The sequence below is a fragment of the Chelon labrosus genome, assembly GCF_963514085.1.
Source record: "Chelon labrosus genome assembly, chromosome: 15".
Classification (NCBI taxonomy): Eukaryota; Metazoa; Chordata; class Actinopteri; order Mugiliformes; family Mugilidae; genus Chelon; species Chelon labrosus.
In genome coordinates, this window is record NC_140348.1 from 18,671,017 (window position 1) to 18,687,558 (window position 16,542).

At 43.7% G+C, this 16,542-nt stretch overlaps 1 protein-coding gene across 1 annotated transcript in view; it reads left to right on the plus strand.

Moving 5' to 3' along the window:
• The first annotated feature begins 237 nt into the window (after positions 1-237).
• The window catches only part of itga9 (integrin, alpha 9), a 47,335-nt gene continuing 31,030 nt past the window's right edge, over positions 238-16,542 (plus strand). Inside the window, exons 1-15 of the mRNA XM_084562329.1 lie at positions 238-1,408; positions 1,721-1,848; positions 3,499-3,605; positions 5,760-5,883; positions 7,114-7,181; positions 9,480-9,609; positions 9,699-9,784; positions 9,889-9,951; positions 10,372-10,509; positions 10,805-10,910; positions 12,202-12,296; positions 13,230-13,320; positions 13,636-13,681; positions 13,808-13,962; positions 15,418-15,578. Of these exons, the coding sequence (XP_084418455.1) occupies positions 1,218-1,408; positions 1,721-1,848; positions 3,499-3,605; positions 5,760-5,883; positions 7,114-7,181; positions 9,480-9,609; positions 9,699-9,784; positions 9,889-9,951; positions 10,372-10,509; positions 10,805-10,910; positions 12,202-12,296; positions 13,230-13,320; positions 13,636-13,681; positions 13,808-13,962; positions 15,418-15,578 (1,689 nt within the window). The 5' untranslated portion in view covers positions 238-1,217. The remainder of the gene's footprint in view (positions 1,409-1,720; positions 1,849-3,498; positions 3,606-5,759; positions 5,884-7,113; positions 7,182-9,479; positions 9,610-9,698; positions 9,785-9,888; positions 9,952-10,371; positions 10,510-10,804; positions 10,911-12,201; positions 12,297-13,229; positions 13,321-13,635; positions 13,682-13,807; positions 13,963-15,417; positions 15,579-16,542) is intronic.

A 16,542-nucleotide genomic window follows, 5' to 3' on the forward strand; every position in this document is an offset into this window, starting at 1 on the left:
AAGTTGGCTATACACCGATCAGCCGCAACATTAAAACCACTGACAAGAGGAGTAAATAACATTGACCACCTTGTGACAATCCATTTTTGGACCTGGTGTTCAAGAGAGTTACTTAGACATGTACCACACACCCCATAGCAATGACACTCCTCGATGGCAGCAGCCATCCCCAGCAGGATGCAGCCTGACACACACACTCAAAAAAACACGAAAAACAGCACAAGGTGTTGACCTGGCCTCCAAATTCACTAGATCCCAAACTGATCAAGTGTCTGTGGGATGCACTGGAACAAACCTGATCCACAGAGATCCATCATCTCAACCCATAGGACCCAAAGGCCCCCCACTAACAACATTCTGTTGCCAGACACCACAGGACACCCTCAGAAGTCCCATGTCCATTCTCTGATGAGTCACAACTGTTTTGAAGGCACAAGGGAGACCTACACAATATTAGGATAGTGGTCATAATGTTATGCCTGACTGATGTATATATTGTGTGGTTGGCCATATGAAAATGAAATGTTGCCTAATGCTGCATTTAATACACGTACATACAACACAGGGGCTTTAAATATAAGGGTTTCTTATTTTTTCTTATAGAGACATAAGTCATTGAACTAAAGCCTTTTTAAATGTGAGAATGAAGCTCCACGATAGGTGGCAGCAGTGCGCCCTCCTCTCTCCGTTCTGGTGAACTGAGCCCCCCAAAGCCCACGGGTGAAATGTGATGCTTTGCGCCTCAAAACCATTCGCGTCTCCCCATGACCGCGTTACCACACTTCCGCGGACCCCGATAAAACTATAGGTTCCGGTTTCACCTTTCACGTTAAAACGTCCGACTTCCCTTGCGGCGTTGCAGCAGCCGTCCAACCAAACAGGGGCGCTTTTATTTTGAGCGGAGCGTCACACATTTCCAGGATACATCGAGGTAACTTGACGACCGTTTGCATTTATCTCCGCGACAGGGAGCCTGCGAGCAACAACTTTCTCAGACTGACACAGAATGGAGAGGAGCTGACGCACCGTTATTTACCGGACCGTTAACTTTCCTCCTTAAGACTTTCCTCATGCCATCACGCCCCACACGCTGTGCTAGACCGGGAAAAAATACCTGAAAGATAGTTTTGGACACTCTGACCACTGAAGAGAATTCGCTCTTATTTTTTTCCCCCCTTCTTTTCTTACTTCTGGACACTTTAGCCGCGTTATTACGCATGATGCGCAAAGGGATGGCTCCTCTGCGGAAACACAGAACGGGAGTACACAATGTTTTTTATGTCTATCTCTCAATCTCAGTGGCTTATTCCTACAATATAGATTTAGAACATCCTTTGGTGTTCCGCGGACCCAATTCTAGTTTTTTTGGCTATTCCGTGCTGGAGCATTATCATGACAACACACGCTGGTGAGTGCCATGTTGCAATGTTCCCTGAAAATAAAGTTACTGTCTGTCAGTGATGCAATGAGTTTGTACTTTAGAAACAAATGTTTAAATGACTTTAGAGCTTGACCTGTATCCACACCCAGATCATTCAAGGTAATGGTAATATTCCTCATGGAAGGTCAGTTCTGTTTATACTCTAAACCCCCAATAGGGGTTTTATTTTTTTATTTTTTCCATTCTTATTTTTCAGTGACACAAATCAAAGATTTAGTAAGTGTTTGTTGGTGAAACAGCCAACGTGTCCCATCCTCTTCGTTCTCCTCTTGTCTGCAGGGTAATAGTAGGGGCACCGAGGGCATCCTCTTCTTACAGTAGCTATGTGCACTCTCCCGGAGCAGTATTTAAGTGTCGAGTTCACAGCAACCCAGATCGCCGCTGCACAGAGATGGATCTGGGAAGAGGTCAGTCACCACAGCCTGCAGCATCTGTATAACGCTTCCACTCATACACAACTTTACAGGAATTAACACAGACAAGTTCCATATCTGATGAAACCGTTCACATGTACAGTGACACACACACACATGCTGGGCTTTCCTGCTGCTATTTTCCTGTGTCTCTCCAGACTCCCCCTCGAGCATCTGTTTTGTTTTATCAGAATAATGCAGCCTTATGCTGCACTTAACAGAACGCAGTCGTTCCTTCAGTTCTGAACCTACTTCGTGGCGACGTGCAAAAGACAGGAGGGTTCTGTGTGCAGGGGTCCATAAATATTTTGATAAATATGATTTATGCTTCTGCTAATATTTTCCAAGCACGTGAGCCAAAAAGTTTGAGCTTTAGCTTCAGAAACTCTCCCCTCCTCCATCACCTCCTCCTCCTCCCTTCTTGTGGTCACGAAACACCGGGCGCACACTTGGCTTCAATATTAACCCCATGCTCAGTCAATGTGTAACCTAACAGCTTCATAGACACAGAGAGTAAAAGCAGAGAAAGTGTTAATCAAAGTGCAACTTTCTACGGGAGCTTTATACTCCTGATGATTTATGTTCCTTATCATGAACTAGTAGTCAGTAGTAGTCATCAGTAGTCAGTAGTTATCTAGATTTTTAGTGAGCACATCTTCCTGAAATAGATGATGCTGCCATTCTGCACTCTGCAACACTTCTCACCTTTCTCTTTCTTTAGATCATGAACCTGATGCATGTGTGAAAATAATTAGTAAGCCCGTCCTAGAAATCAATTGTATTGTAGATATACCAGGATATATGTGCACATCAGATAAGTTTAAGGCAAACCACTAATAACCCTGGTTACACTCGTGCACAGATCTTTACAATACTTGGCCGGTAGGTTGCTCCAAGCGTCTCTGACAACTTGCCTCAGTTCTTCTGGGGATTTAAGCTATCACATCATGACAGTCCAAATCCAGGTAACCCCGGGAGCGCATCATCTGCTGCGGGTCATCTTGATCTCGTTGAAGATACGTCTTCATTAATCTGGGTGTTTAAGGTCGTTGTCCTGCTGCACACAGGGGCCATCTGGGACCAATCAGACGTCTCATTGATGGTGCTGCGTGACAGATAGGACCAACCTTAAACCTTTACATGGGAATGTATCTTGGTCATGAAAAGCTAATCTCTGTGATCAAATGCTGCAACAGGCGATGAATCAGTTCAAAGCTGGAAGAAAGCTTTGATAGATTAGTTGTTTGTAGCATCAATTGTACAGGGGTTTGCTGCTTGTCTGGTGGATTGTTTTATTGTGCATAGTTTTTACTTACAATCAGTGAGTGATTAGTGAATAAGAAATTAGGAATAGAATACTTGTTTAGTACAAGCTGTACTAAACAAAATAATGGCTAAATTTGACTCACACATATGATTGTACTAGCTGTATAGAGGAGTTCCTGTTCCTCTATCGTTTGTCTTTTTCAATGTTTGATTTCCGCTTATTCAAACTGTCAAGTCATTTGCGCGTTCAGCAGAAATAAAGAAGAAATCCCAGAACTCCAGAAGCTGACAATAGCCGACAAGTGACAAGCTGCTCGCGCCAAGACGTCCTCTGTCCTGATGACTCAACGTCTGCTAAGTGCTCCCATTGTCTTTCAGGAAACAAGCCGAGAGAGTCGTGTGGGAAGACGTGCCAGGGAGACAGGAATGATGAGTGGATGGGTGTAAGCCTGGCCCGCCAGGATAAAGCCAGCGGCAGCATACTGGTGAGTTCAGGGACGCTTGAGCAAATTGCGTAATGCAAACCACGTACGCTTGTAAAAAAAAAAAAAAAAAAAAAAAACAGACCTGATTATACCAACATCATTGTTACAAATGCCATGAACCGCACTGTTAAAGCACAGCTGGTCTCGCCATTACAGCCTTTGTTTAGTAAAAGAAAAAATGCCACTTTTTCAATTCTGTGTTATGTTCTTACAAGTTTCAACCGGAGCAAGGGATGGGATGAATTTAAAATAATGATCCTGAATGACTTTTTGCATATTCAAAGCCGGAGTAACAACAGAAGCCAGACAGATTTGGAAGCTGCTGTGCGGTTACATAATTCAGTGAAACATTTACCTCGTGTGTGGGACTGGAAGAGTCAGAAGTAGATCGTTCATTAAAAGAAACGAGAGCGTGGTTTGGGGAAATCAGAATGGTGCTAATCCCGGAGGTGCTTGCCTAAGTGTTTGCACAGAGATCATAGGGCAGCTGGCAGAGTTTGTTTAGGCTTCAGCTCCTCTGCGGTGGTCCCATTCAAGGGCAGGCTTTCATTAAATATTAACCCCCGTCTCCTGCGGTGGGCAGAGAGGGAACTAGCGGCTTTGCGGGACAGTTTGAGGTTGTCCGGTGGGCTGCGTGAGTTATGAAACTCTCATAACAGGTGTGAATGTGTTTGAATACCTCTCTGGTGGATCTATCCAGACAACCCGTCATGTGTCCAACCTCTGTTCTTTTCAATACGCTCGTGTTCGTTCAATTTTTTATACCTCAATGGAATGTACTGGCATGATTTTCAAACCAGCACTCCTGGCTTAACTCGTCAGCGAGTCTCTCAAAGTGTCAAGAGTTCTTGGAGTTGTCAGTCTTGAGAATTTGATTTCAGCTGCACACTCTTTGGCAATCTAGACGAGGTTATGATGAAAAAAGGTGGAGGCTTTTCAGGGCCACGTGTCGGTGTGCCGCTCCAAACTTTTTTTTTTTTTTTTTTTTAATCTCATCTGAATGAACTCACGTTTCTGTGCAACAGCAGTAGAACGGCTGCTTGGCAGATGTTTACAGTGGTGATTTCATCGGCGCTCTCAGTGAAGCCCTTGTTTGTGACTAGTCAGCTCTTTAAGCTCAACAGGAACATGACAACAGCGCAGGCTCCGACCATAAAGGCCTCACGCTGCAGAAGTTGTCAGCTGCTTTCGATGGGGATAGGTTTATATCAGCTGATTCATCTTTTTTCTTTTTCAGTCACTGCTTCTTCTCAAGAGGGGGAATTCATGCTGCTTTTGTTTGCTTCTTTCTGCCAGGCTTTGCTTTGCCTTTGCTCAACATAGGGTCTTGCTTCCAACCAGTCATCTGATGCTTTTTTTTTTTGCATGCCTACAATCTGCCAAGCTCTTATATTCATTTAGAGCTCTGTGTGTGTGGGAGGAGGAAGGGTGTGTTTTAGGGGAATTGAAGTGGACTTTGTCGGCACAGAGGCGTCCAGCTCTGTCCCCAGAGCCACAGGAGCCCCACCGCCATTCCCCCTGGGTACTAAATTATTACCACATTTACACATTTGTGTGGGCTGTTTTGAACAAAGTCAGAAATCTATAATATCCTTACTGATCTCTGGAATGTTTTATTTTGAAAAACTCACTGGCAAAATATTGTTTTGAGAATTACTCACCATCAGTCTAAGAAATGACTCTGTTTGAGGAGCAAGATAATACAGTAGGAGTGTGTTTTTCTGTCTTTTGATCCACTTTTTTAAATTTATTTTTTATTTTTTTGCTCTGAACTCTTGGCTTCTGCAGTTGGCTGTAAAGTGCAGGGGAGCTGTTTTGAAATGACAACTTTTAAAAATGTTGAAGTGTGAAGACTTCGTCGCTGAAGGCTCCATGGGAAATGCAGATCTCGAGCCTGCAGCCGAGATATTCACACCACAGACCATGGCTGTTATGGTCAGGATTATGGATGGGCTTTAATTCCCCCTCTCATTGCCGATCATTTGACAGCCACGCAGACGCGCTGACTCCAGCCCGGCGAGGAAGGGGCTTAAACCATCAGCTTGGTCGAGGAACGCCTGCCTCGAATCTGAAATGTTTGTGTTTACGGAACGAGCCGTGTGCCTGCATCATTATTATTATTATTTATTTTTATAACCGCTTTTTGTCACGCAGGCTTGTGCTCACCGCTGGAAAAACGTCTACTACGACGCAGAGCATATCCTTCCACATGGGTACTGCTCCATCATTCCTCCGACTCTACAGGGCCGGACCAAACCTCTCATCCCTTGTTACGAAGGTACAGTAGAGACACAAGCATTAAAATTCATTTTCGTCCACACTGATTTCTTAAATTAAAAAGACACGTGCACTAGAAAAGATTAAACACAGGGATTGACTCTAGAGACTCTTTCACCTTCTTAAAATCACGCAAAGAAGGAGGTTATAAACTCAGTGTGTTGCTGATAATAAAATTCTTGGTGAAAATGAATCATTATGTGAGAAATCTGGAAAAACATTTAGCTGGCCAACATTTTGTATCTTGGGACCTCTCGAGGGGTGGAGACCCATAGGTTGGGGACACTCTGTTTATCCTTTCGTATTTCCTTTTTATCTTATCTCTATAGCCAGCACCATCAGGGTGAAACCCGGCCTCTGATTGGTGTTCTGGCTCTGAGGAACAGTAGCAGGGGAGCCTTGAAGTTTGATCCCCCTTCCTAAAGCCCAACACATGTACTTCGGCGAGAGCCAGCTCCTATCATCAAAGGGCACGCAGTTTGTTAAGCCAACTATTTCAGCATTTGTCAGATGGAGATGTAGAATGAGTGCTCCCTATGCACCGCTTAGCAAAAAAGCAACATTTCCACAAAGGTGTAATAATGGCCAATAAGTAAAAGCTCTGATTTTGGCTCCACTCTCCAGAAATCCGGTGCTTTTAAGCAAGGCTTCGCTCGGGATCGGATTTTGTTATGATTGCAGTAAATCAAATCCATTTGTCGTGCAGGTTGTTTTCCTTCGCGTACCCGCTACTACGCTAAAAACCACATTCCATTTTGCAAAATAATCTGCAGCATAACATTTTAAGGTGACTCATGAAAAATGTGCTGCACACATGTTTTAATATGTGACTCAGAGCTATTTTTCAAAGGCTGTTTTACACCTTAATTGTGCTCCCGGGGTCGGATTTCACTTCCTTTGGTAACTCTCGTTGCCAGCAGTTGTGGAGAAGCCAGACACACTGTGCATGGGACTGTATTTACTGTGCATTTTGCGCTGATCCAAGCTCAATATTTTTGTAACCTGAGAACACCCCCCCCACACACGCACACACACTCACATAAACAAGTAAGAGGTCCTTTTTTCTTGAATTCAGTGCTGCACCCCTTCTTTCAGTCTGCTTTCTGCCCCCAGATTCCTCTTGGATGGGACCGGGACTTTGACTAGCTCCATATGGAATGCAGGAAAAAACTCCAGTAAATGCTGGCTCGAGCACACAGTGAAATAATTTGTGGTTTGTTTTTTCTTTCAGACTATAAGCAGAAGTATGGGGAAGAGCATGGCTCGTGCCAAGCCGGGATAGCGGGAGTTTTTACGGAGGTCAGTAACGGTGCTTGTTCGTCTTCTTAACACATGTAATCCCCCGTTTCAGTTTGCCTAACAGAGAGCTAGAGATCCTCCATATTGCCAATTGTACTTCTCAAAAGACTCATTTTCTCACTTGAACAGTATGATTACTGTTAACACTACCACATGTCTAATACCTCAAAAGAATCTTTTGTCCATCACCCTTTGTTGACTTTGACTCTGTGGTATCCTGAGGATAGTTTGCAGATATGCTTTGCTGTGTATACGCCGAGCTAGAGGGGAATTTTTCACCCAAGCAATGTCAAATGATGCGGAAAAATCTAAATCCTTCAGATAGATATGCACTAGCGTTTCCATCAAAGCCATCGGCGCTGTGCTGACCAACTGCTGATAAGTGTTAGCTTGTGTTTTGATAGGCAGAAACTGTAGGAAATGCTGCAGGGGCCTCACTTGACCTTTGCTATTGTTCGCCGAGATAAAACGTCAATGTAAACATGACTTTTCGTTTCTCTACAGATTACTGAACAAGCACTACTGTTCCTTTTTAGTACTCAGCTGACATCATTCTTAGATGCACGCTATCTGTTTTTTGTACCTTACAAGTAACCCATTGGTCTTCCAAACACGTCTGGCTGTAAGCCGGTGCAGCTGCTGCAGAGGTGGTTAGACGAAGGTCAAATAGATTTAACATTTCAATGCATTTTAGTGGGAATATAGTTTGACAGGAAAAACAAAGTGCATTTGAGGAATAAAGTAACGTGTACATTTGACCAGCTTAGACATTTTGTTTTCAATACTACGGCAATATAATTATTTCCCGATGTTAGCCGTGAGCGCGGTGTTCTGCGAAGGTCCTTTTAATGTCTCAGGTTACAGTTACGCTCAATTTGGAACATACAGTAATTTACAGTAGGCTGTAAGTGACTGAAATGTGTCCTCAGAGTGTTCTCATGTGTGTTTGCACCGTTGCTTATTTTACATGCATATGTTTAGCTGTCCAGTTAGTCTGATGCTAATCTAAGAAGCTCATCTCATTAATTTAGCCTCTAATTTGCTGCTTACTAAAATCTTTTTATCTAAATTATGTTTTAGACACGATCTCCAATCATTCTCTTGACCACTAACGTGACGGTTTCTTGCTTTTCTCGGTTGTACTTTTATCGTAAATCAAACATCTTTTAGCTTTTGGGCCAATGAAAACTACTGGTAGTTGCAGTCCTAAACTCACTGCATGGATTTGAGTCTTTACAGATACAAAGAGACCGTGTGACAGAACGCAGCAGTTTCACAAGAAGGTATAATTTCTCTAAAATAAGGTTACGTCAGATGATTTCAATAGTAACTGACATTTCACTCCATATCTTGTGTGTGGGAGTTTCAGCATACAGTCAAACAGCCTCACTCATAGTTGCCATGAGCATAACTTCATTATTTTAACTAAACCCCAGTGTAAACATCATAAAACCCAAACTGCAAAGAGCTATAAAAACTGCAGATGAGGAGCTTGTGAGTGTCACCTCCTCAGATTTTATTTTTTTTTATATGTGTGCTATCTTATCCCACATCATGTGAAAGCCGTAAATAATGCTAGAGATAAGACTTGTGCCTTTGGGAAAGAAGCGGTACGGATAACTGCGGATTCCACAATGAATCTACTGTTCTGTACCCAAAGATTCATCATCAGTCTCTCTTTCTCTTCCCCGGGTTCAGGACGTCAGTGTGGATCTGCTAAAGCAATTTAACAGCCCCCCCTCCGCTCCTTGAAAGAATGCGGAGAATTTAAAGAAAAGATGTCCAACTGTTAAACCTTTATCCTTGTCTGAACCTGGGTTCTTACGCCTGGTGGTGCCCAGATGTTTGACACCGTAGCACAGGAAATGTATGCTGCTGACTCAGGTCCTTAGTGTGTTGTTCAGTTTGTTGGTGTGAAGCAAGAGTAGCTTCACATTCTCCACTGTAGCAGACTCAGGTGATGAACCAAGGCACAGTTTTTAGGGTACGTCCAGTGAAAACAGCATTTTAACTCTCTTGTCCTCGCAACAGAGACGTGAGCAAATCGTTTTACGGCTTTCAGTTTTGCCTGCCTGGTCTCTGAATTCCCCATCACATCAAAGGAAGCTGCTCGCATGCCATCTGGGTGTGTGTTTAAGAGAGCAGATAGCGCAAACCAGTCTGTGGCCACTGGTTAACCAAACGTTAGCCCGACAGTGTTTCTGTCTCTCTTTCTCTTTTTTTTTCTTTCCTCTCTGCAGCAGTGCAGACAGAAAGTGAGTCACATTTATCTACATGAGCGTGGGTGTGTTTTTTCAGGAGCTGGTGGTGATGGGGGCACCGGGGTCGTACTACTGGACCGGGACGATCAAGGTCTACAACCTGACTTCTGATTCATTCTACAGTCCGATCAAGGAAGACGTAGACTCCCACAGATACAGCTACCTAGGTGAGAGGCTGGGTTAATGAGAACAGGATGCTGCATGTTAAATGTATCAGTGCAAAGAAGCCGAAATTGAATATTGTGTTTGTCTCCAGGCTATGCTGTGGCCGCGGGACACTTCTCCTCTCCTAATGTAATAGACATAGCTGCAGGGGCGCCTCAGCACAGCGGCAGTGGAAAAGTATTGGCTTTTTTTATTTATTTTTTTAAATAAATAAATAAAAATGCTGGATTGAAGTCTTCTAATATTGCATGCTACACTGATTTTGTTTTTCTGCTGCACAGGTTTACATTTTCAAACTCGATGGCGGGACTTTGGTGAAGAGTTTTCAAGCCTCAGGGAAAATGGTATGAGCTTGAGTGTGGCCTCCGTCTGTTTGATTATACATTAAATATTCTTAGGCTACTTTTATGTTAAACTTTTTTTCTGTATCAGTAAACATACATTTGTTCAACCTAATCTGTTTTAAGAATCATGTAGTCTACTCTTAACATACCTGTTCGTGGCAGACAACTTGCTCCAACTGCTCTGTTGTCAGAGCTTGGACTGTTTATGTCTGCGCTAAGTGTTTAGACAGCAGCGCAAAGCCAGGGAGGTAGCTAATGCTTTTCATGCAGGGTAAATATAAGAAAGCCAGGGCAGCTTGAAGACATAAGTTGTGTAAATATTCCTTTAATAACGCCAGTGTGTGAACTGTGTGTCAATCATATAAACTGAAGACGTGACTGTGATCTGACCCATTGCTCTGTGGCTCGGCTTGGTTCCAGATGGGCTCTTACTTTGGCTCCTCATTGTGTGCAGTTGATCTGAACCAGGACGGCCTGTCGGACCTGCTGGTGGGGGCACCCATGCACAGCCAGCTGAGAGATGAGGGCCAGGTGTCTGTGTACCTCAGCAAGGGCAATGTGAGTGGGATGTGTGGTTCAGTGGGAATATGAAGGTGTACCCTTTCATCTACACATGCGTAAAGCATAGAGTACAGTGAAGTGAGTGACATATGATATCGGGGGCAAGTTTTTTAGCTTTGTTCGTGTAATGAAACAACAGAGCACAGTGTGATTCAGTGGTGTTGTTATTTAATAATACAGTTTGGGTTTGGGTTAAGTCTCCAGCTGTGGCTAAATCATTTTATCAAAGTATTTTTCCTTCTTGCCATCTCTGCATATCGACTGTTCTCATTCCCGACTGTGCTGTTTTCAGGGGGTAATGGAAGAGGATGGTGTTTTGACCGGTGACAATGCTTTCAATGCACACTTTGGAGAGTGCATTGCTGCAATCGGAGACATAGATGACGACGGTTATCAAGGTCAGTGCAAAGTGACACATTATAAACACTTTATTTGTTCTCGTAAAGTAATTTTTTTGGGATTACTCATTCTTTGTATATTTTGGAACTAGTGGTTAAGGTTGTCAACTTGTGGGGTAGGACTTTTTCATGGGGTTATGAGGTTATTACTTGAATAGCAACGTAGAAAAACCTAAGTTCTCTTAAATACAAAACACTCCTCAGTGAAACTGTATATTCGAGCCCTAGTTCATCACTGGGGAGAGGACAGGACAAAGCTGATGGGGGTATTTTCTATGCATGTCCGTTCAGTCTGTAAACCAGTGATCCAGAGAATGGCAGTCACTTAGGGACAGCGTTGTGTTCAGTTAGACTGACGTTGTATTCGCGAAACAATGCTGCTTCCTCTCTCGTCTGCCAGATAACAGTCGCGCAGTTCATATTTTTGCCTAACCAAACATTGGTTGGGATGCACAGTAGGTGCAACAAACCCCATCATTTTCGCAGACATTTTCCATTACCCTGTGGTGAGCGGGATTTGCGGGAAATATTGCCCTCTCTCACCCTCGCGTGCACACGGTCATCCAGACTCAAACACAATTATCCACATACTGTACATCTATGCTGTCTGTTTTCTTCCTGGCGCTGGCTTGGCTGCGCTCTGAGGGTTGGACTTGGCGTCCATCTCATACTCGTGGCTGGAAGCCTCTGCCTGGTTTTATCTCAGTGTGCCTCACGCCTTGCAGCCTGGCAGAGCATGTGTGTATGTGTGCGGGGAAAGATGGCAGCTGTGAAATATAACTCATCCTGCTACTCGTCACTCTCGGCTTGCGGAAAGAGCCAGGCACTGACTGACAGCATTATTTACAACTTAGCTGCTACCATTTAATTTGAACCAACTCCTGTAGAAGCACTCATTTTGGCTACGCTGACAAAAGCACTTCGATCTCTATATAATGAATTAATTATTGTGTAACGCCAAAATTCCTTTAAACATTTCTGCTGCACCGCATGGCATTGAAGTGTTTTGGTGTGTAAAAACAAGTTTATACATGGACTTAGTGTTGCAATGGGCTAAGATGAGGGTGTTTCAGTGCTCGTGCCAGCACTTTATAGTCTTGTTTCCACTTTCTCAGAGGTCGCACAAGTTTTATGGCCCCTAACAACGCTTAATTGTTTATTACGAGTCTTACTATTAAGGCTTATTTCCCAAGCACGGGCCAGCTGAACGTAAACAGAAGGTTAATGGACGTTATTTGTGCACACTCACAAACATTCACTCATTTATGTGCTCATTCATTTACGTTTACAGATGTAGCCATAGGAGCGCCTAAAGAGGACGACTATGGAGGAGCTGTCTACATCTACCACGGCGATGCAGCAGGAATTACGAAAAAATACTCCATGGTAAGAAATAGCATTTACTGGGATATAGAACAATAACATTATGTGATTTTTTTTTTTGTAATTTCTTTATAGCTTTAATAATGCATGCTAAACTTTGATGTGGTGGCTTTTGAATGCGTGCAGATTCAGCAGCTCTTAACGTTGCAGGTGGTTGTCTTGCCTCGGGCCCACGCATCCCTGAGCAAGGCACAACCAGTTCTGAATGTGCTTCGTTATTTTTTGATTAGTACTTTTTCGAGCAAACACTCTTTTAACCCTCACATACTGTTCACATTTAAGGAATAACACATAAATAAATAAAAATACACGGTTCCATGGCCTGTATAGTTTCAAGATTCCCTAAAATAACCTATTTTCTTTGATTTGACTCACACGGGTAGATCTGAAATCTATCCCAGTGTACAAAAATGTACAAAAGTATACAATTTTAAAATTTTGTGTATTTCTGGTCACTTTAGGAAGACTCATCAAATTTCAAGCTAAAAGAATAGATGTTTCCCTGCTGTCAAATGTCACAACTGGTCAAATTTGAATTTAAAGACATACTTGGACAGCATATAAGCGTTAACTCCCACATAAAGCAGTTAATCCCCACTACTGTGGTATTGTAGCAGTGTATTTACTCTTGTAGTCACTTTACGGTATTCACTTGATACTATCCATATCCTGTCTTAAGCTCAAACCTTCATGATTTTAACGAGGTTAAACGAAAGCAAAAACAAAAGCAAAACTAAAAGCCAAGCGTCATCTGGTACCTGCTGTTATCACAGACGTGTCTGAACTAACCCTGACCCTCTCTCGCTTAATTTGATAATTTGTCGATGAAAAACAATTGCAGAGCAAAAAAAAAAAAAAAACAATTTGCACACTGTGCTGCTTTTTTTCCACACCCGCTGGCATGTGTTATTTAAAGGCTGGCATCATCTGTTCCAGAAACTGTCTGGGCGCAGCGTAAACCCTGGTCTGCAGATGTTTGGCCAGTCCATCTCTGGCAATGTGGACATGGATGGCAATGGATACGCAGGTAGGGATGGACCAGATTTTCCTAGCCACATCAGGAAAACAAAAAGTGAAGAATAACATCGAATGGAAAATGATGAGATTGTTAGATAGTTTTCCCCCCTCATGGTTTTTCGCCTCTTATTCTCAGGCAGTAGCAGAGTTTCAGGCTCGTGATAGAGGCATCTTGTTTACTGCATTCCACAGCTGACAGTCAGACTGAGCCAGCATGACAGTTAAAGTCCTCTGTGCATTGTTTATGATTTGCAGGTGTCAAATTGCGGCTATTGTCGTATTAATGTCATATCTTCTTTAAGAATTTCCATTGTTTTTGTTTCAGACGTCACTATTGGAGCTTTCATGTCAGACAGCGTTGTCCTCCTTAGGTGAGTAACGGGACCATTCTCTGTCTCGACGCGGTATTTTCTGGAAACAAATTTAACTTGCGGAGTTGTTTTAATGCTCACTCTCTGCCACTTTGTGTTCCTGTGTGTCGGTTCATGTGGTTGTAGGTCCCGGCCTGTCATTACGGTGGATGTCTCCATCTTCCTGCCCGTCTCCATCAACATCTCTGTGCCGCAGTGCCACGAGGGCCACCAGAACATAAACTGCTTCAACGTCACTGTCTGCTTGCGCTTCCGTGGAAGACAGCTTCCTGGACAAATAGGTGAGGGATCTGGCATGTTCTGTGCTTTCTTACCATTATTTAGACGAGAAGATTTATAGAACTCGTGTGTCTGTGTATGAAGTGTGAAGCTAGCTAGAGAAAAGAGGTGATTAGCTTAGCGTTAAGAAACAGCTAGCTTTGCTCTCTGCTAACCTAAAAAATGCAGAACCTTCAAAACTTTTTTAATTTAATTCGTTGTGTCAGCTAGCGTATCTTGTCGTCACTGACAACGCATCTCAGAGGTTATAAATCTGAGCAAGTATGTGTCGTTGGTGTTGATCAATGTCCCCATCAAACCCCCGCAGACACATTCTGGTCATTCTGTGCTGTGAGAAAGTGAAATTCATACTCCTTGAACTATTAGTGGTCAATTAAATATGGGAAATATGTAAACATGATCACGCTGACTTTACCGCAGCCTTTGGCCCGCGGCTAACTATCAGCATGGCCGATGGTTTACCCTTCAGTAACTGACTCTTGGGCGCGGTGTCTGCTGAGAGCTGAGGTGCAGCACTGTTCCAGTGTTTGGGTGTGGTCATTCACGATCCCACCCCCCCAGGGGAGCAGGAGCCCTGTCGTTACATAATGACTCTGTCCTGGCTCGCAGGAATAAAGCCTCTCTGTTTAGCCGTCTGGCCAACGCCGTGGAAAGTGCAGCACCATGTGTTTGGTGACTCTCATAATGAAACCTTCCTTTGCCTACGCTGGAGTGAGATCATGGCGTTCCCTCTGTTGGACGACGAAAACAGTGCTCTTTGGTCCAACTAGGGTGTGTTTGCCACCCCTCCCACTGTTTTACCAGAACGACACCCTCTTAAAGAAATTACTACAGAATGAGGCTGATTCATGGATTTGGAGTGGCCAAAGAAACGGAAACGTTAGCAATGTTTGGCTGAATTCTGAATTCAAAGTAGGTTTGACGTAGTTCTGTGTCCCAGTGTCATTAAAGCCAGGCGTGGAACCAGCGGGAATGTTGTTGTTAGGATGTTTTCTTTCACAGTATTATTAGTTTTGTGCACCACCGGCTGGAAAGTTCTTTCTATTTTTTTTTTTTTATCCCCTTGTGAACTATCAGGACAAAAGTCTTTTTTCTGAAATGTTATTCAAAATTGTATTTAAAATCTTTGTATGTAACAAAACTTCACGATTGCTGAAAGCCAATGAGCAATCAAGCGGCAAACCTATGGCCTAAGTGTCATTAATTCTACTGTTTTCATTAAAGAACAGTGAACAAAGAGCTCTTGTTAAGTTAGAGTAATATCCAGTGATCTGACCAAGAAATGTTCCATCCTTCCCGCTCACTTAATTGGACTGCGATCATTTATTTTTTCCCATGTTTTAATGGCAATTACCAGAAGCCAAACCCTGCATACTTCAAGTGTTTCTTCACTCAAAGAACCATCACTGTCAGTTGCTGTTATGTGTTAACAGGCGCTTCTGCCTCTTCCTTCTCAGAGCTGCTGTACAACCTGACGGCCGACGCGGATAAGCGGCAGAAGAGCCAGCCTTCCCGGGTCTACTTCGCTCAGAGCGGGTCTCAGATCAGCCAGATGAGCCACCAGCTCAGACTGGACATCAACAGAGAGGAGTGCCAGCGCTACACTGCTTACGTCAAGGTAAGTTTGAAGTGCGTGGTCTTGCAGCTGGCTGGGTTTGCCCGGGGTTGTCCATGCGCTGCTCACGTCCTCAGCTGATCTCTCAGTAACTTTCCCATGACATTAAGCGCCCTCATCCTGCAGTGTTGATTCGTGATATGAGCTATTTGCTTTTGTGGCCTATTTTTCTTCATTATTTATTTACTTATGCAGTTTTTGGTTGGAGCTTCAAAAGACTTTTCCAGCTAAAAATGTTTACACGGATTCAAACACAAGATGGATTTTAATGTCAAGACAGAGCAATGGCCCTTACATAACTCATAGTGGTGAAAGAATTGGCCGCTGTAGCTGAAGGCTGTGGATTAACAGGCATCTGCTGGGAAGCTATTTGTGTCACCCCGCTGGTTTAGGTTAAAGGTAACAGTCGGGCGCTTGATGGTTCCTGAGAACACGGTGCTCAAGTGTGCGTCTGCAGAAACTGACAGAAACAGGAAACAGAGTCTCCTTTGGCATCGCATAGTCCCTCTATTGTGTTCCTCTGTGATTTAGTCCTGCAGCCGCAGAGAGGGTCCTCGTCCTGAGGGCACCGTCCGTGTTTCACCTCCTCTAATGCAGAGGCCCAGTGCAGGCCTGTAAATTTCACTGGCATTCTTAACGGCGCTCTCCAGGCGCTTTCACTGTGGGAGGCAGAGCTGCCAGCTGAGGGGGGCTGTCATTACCACGACTGCCGCTCTTCCTTCAACTGTTCAGGCTGTAATGAGAGCACAGCACACAGGATCTTTGTAGCAGTAAGCTCCTTTGTTCAGCGCGCGAAAAGCACATCACAGCTATCAAGGTACGGTCAGCGTGTGTTTACCCAGGCCCCTCAGTAAACCTGGATAGTTTTGCACATGGGAGAATTTAACATTTCAAACTTAATTTTCACTTCTCTCCATCAAAGTTTCAACACACATAACATTAAGCTGAGGGTAAGTCCCATAAAGTA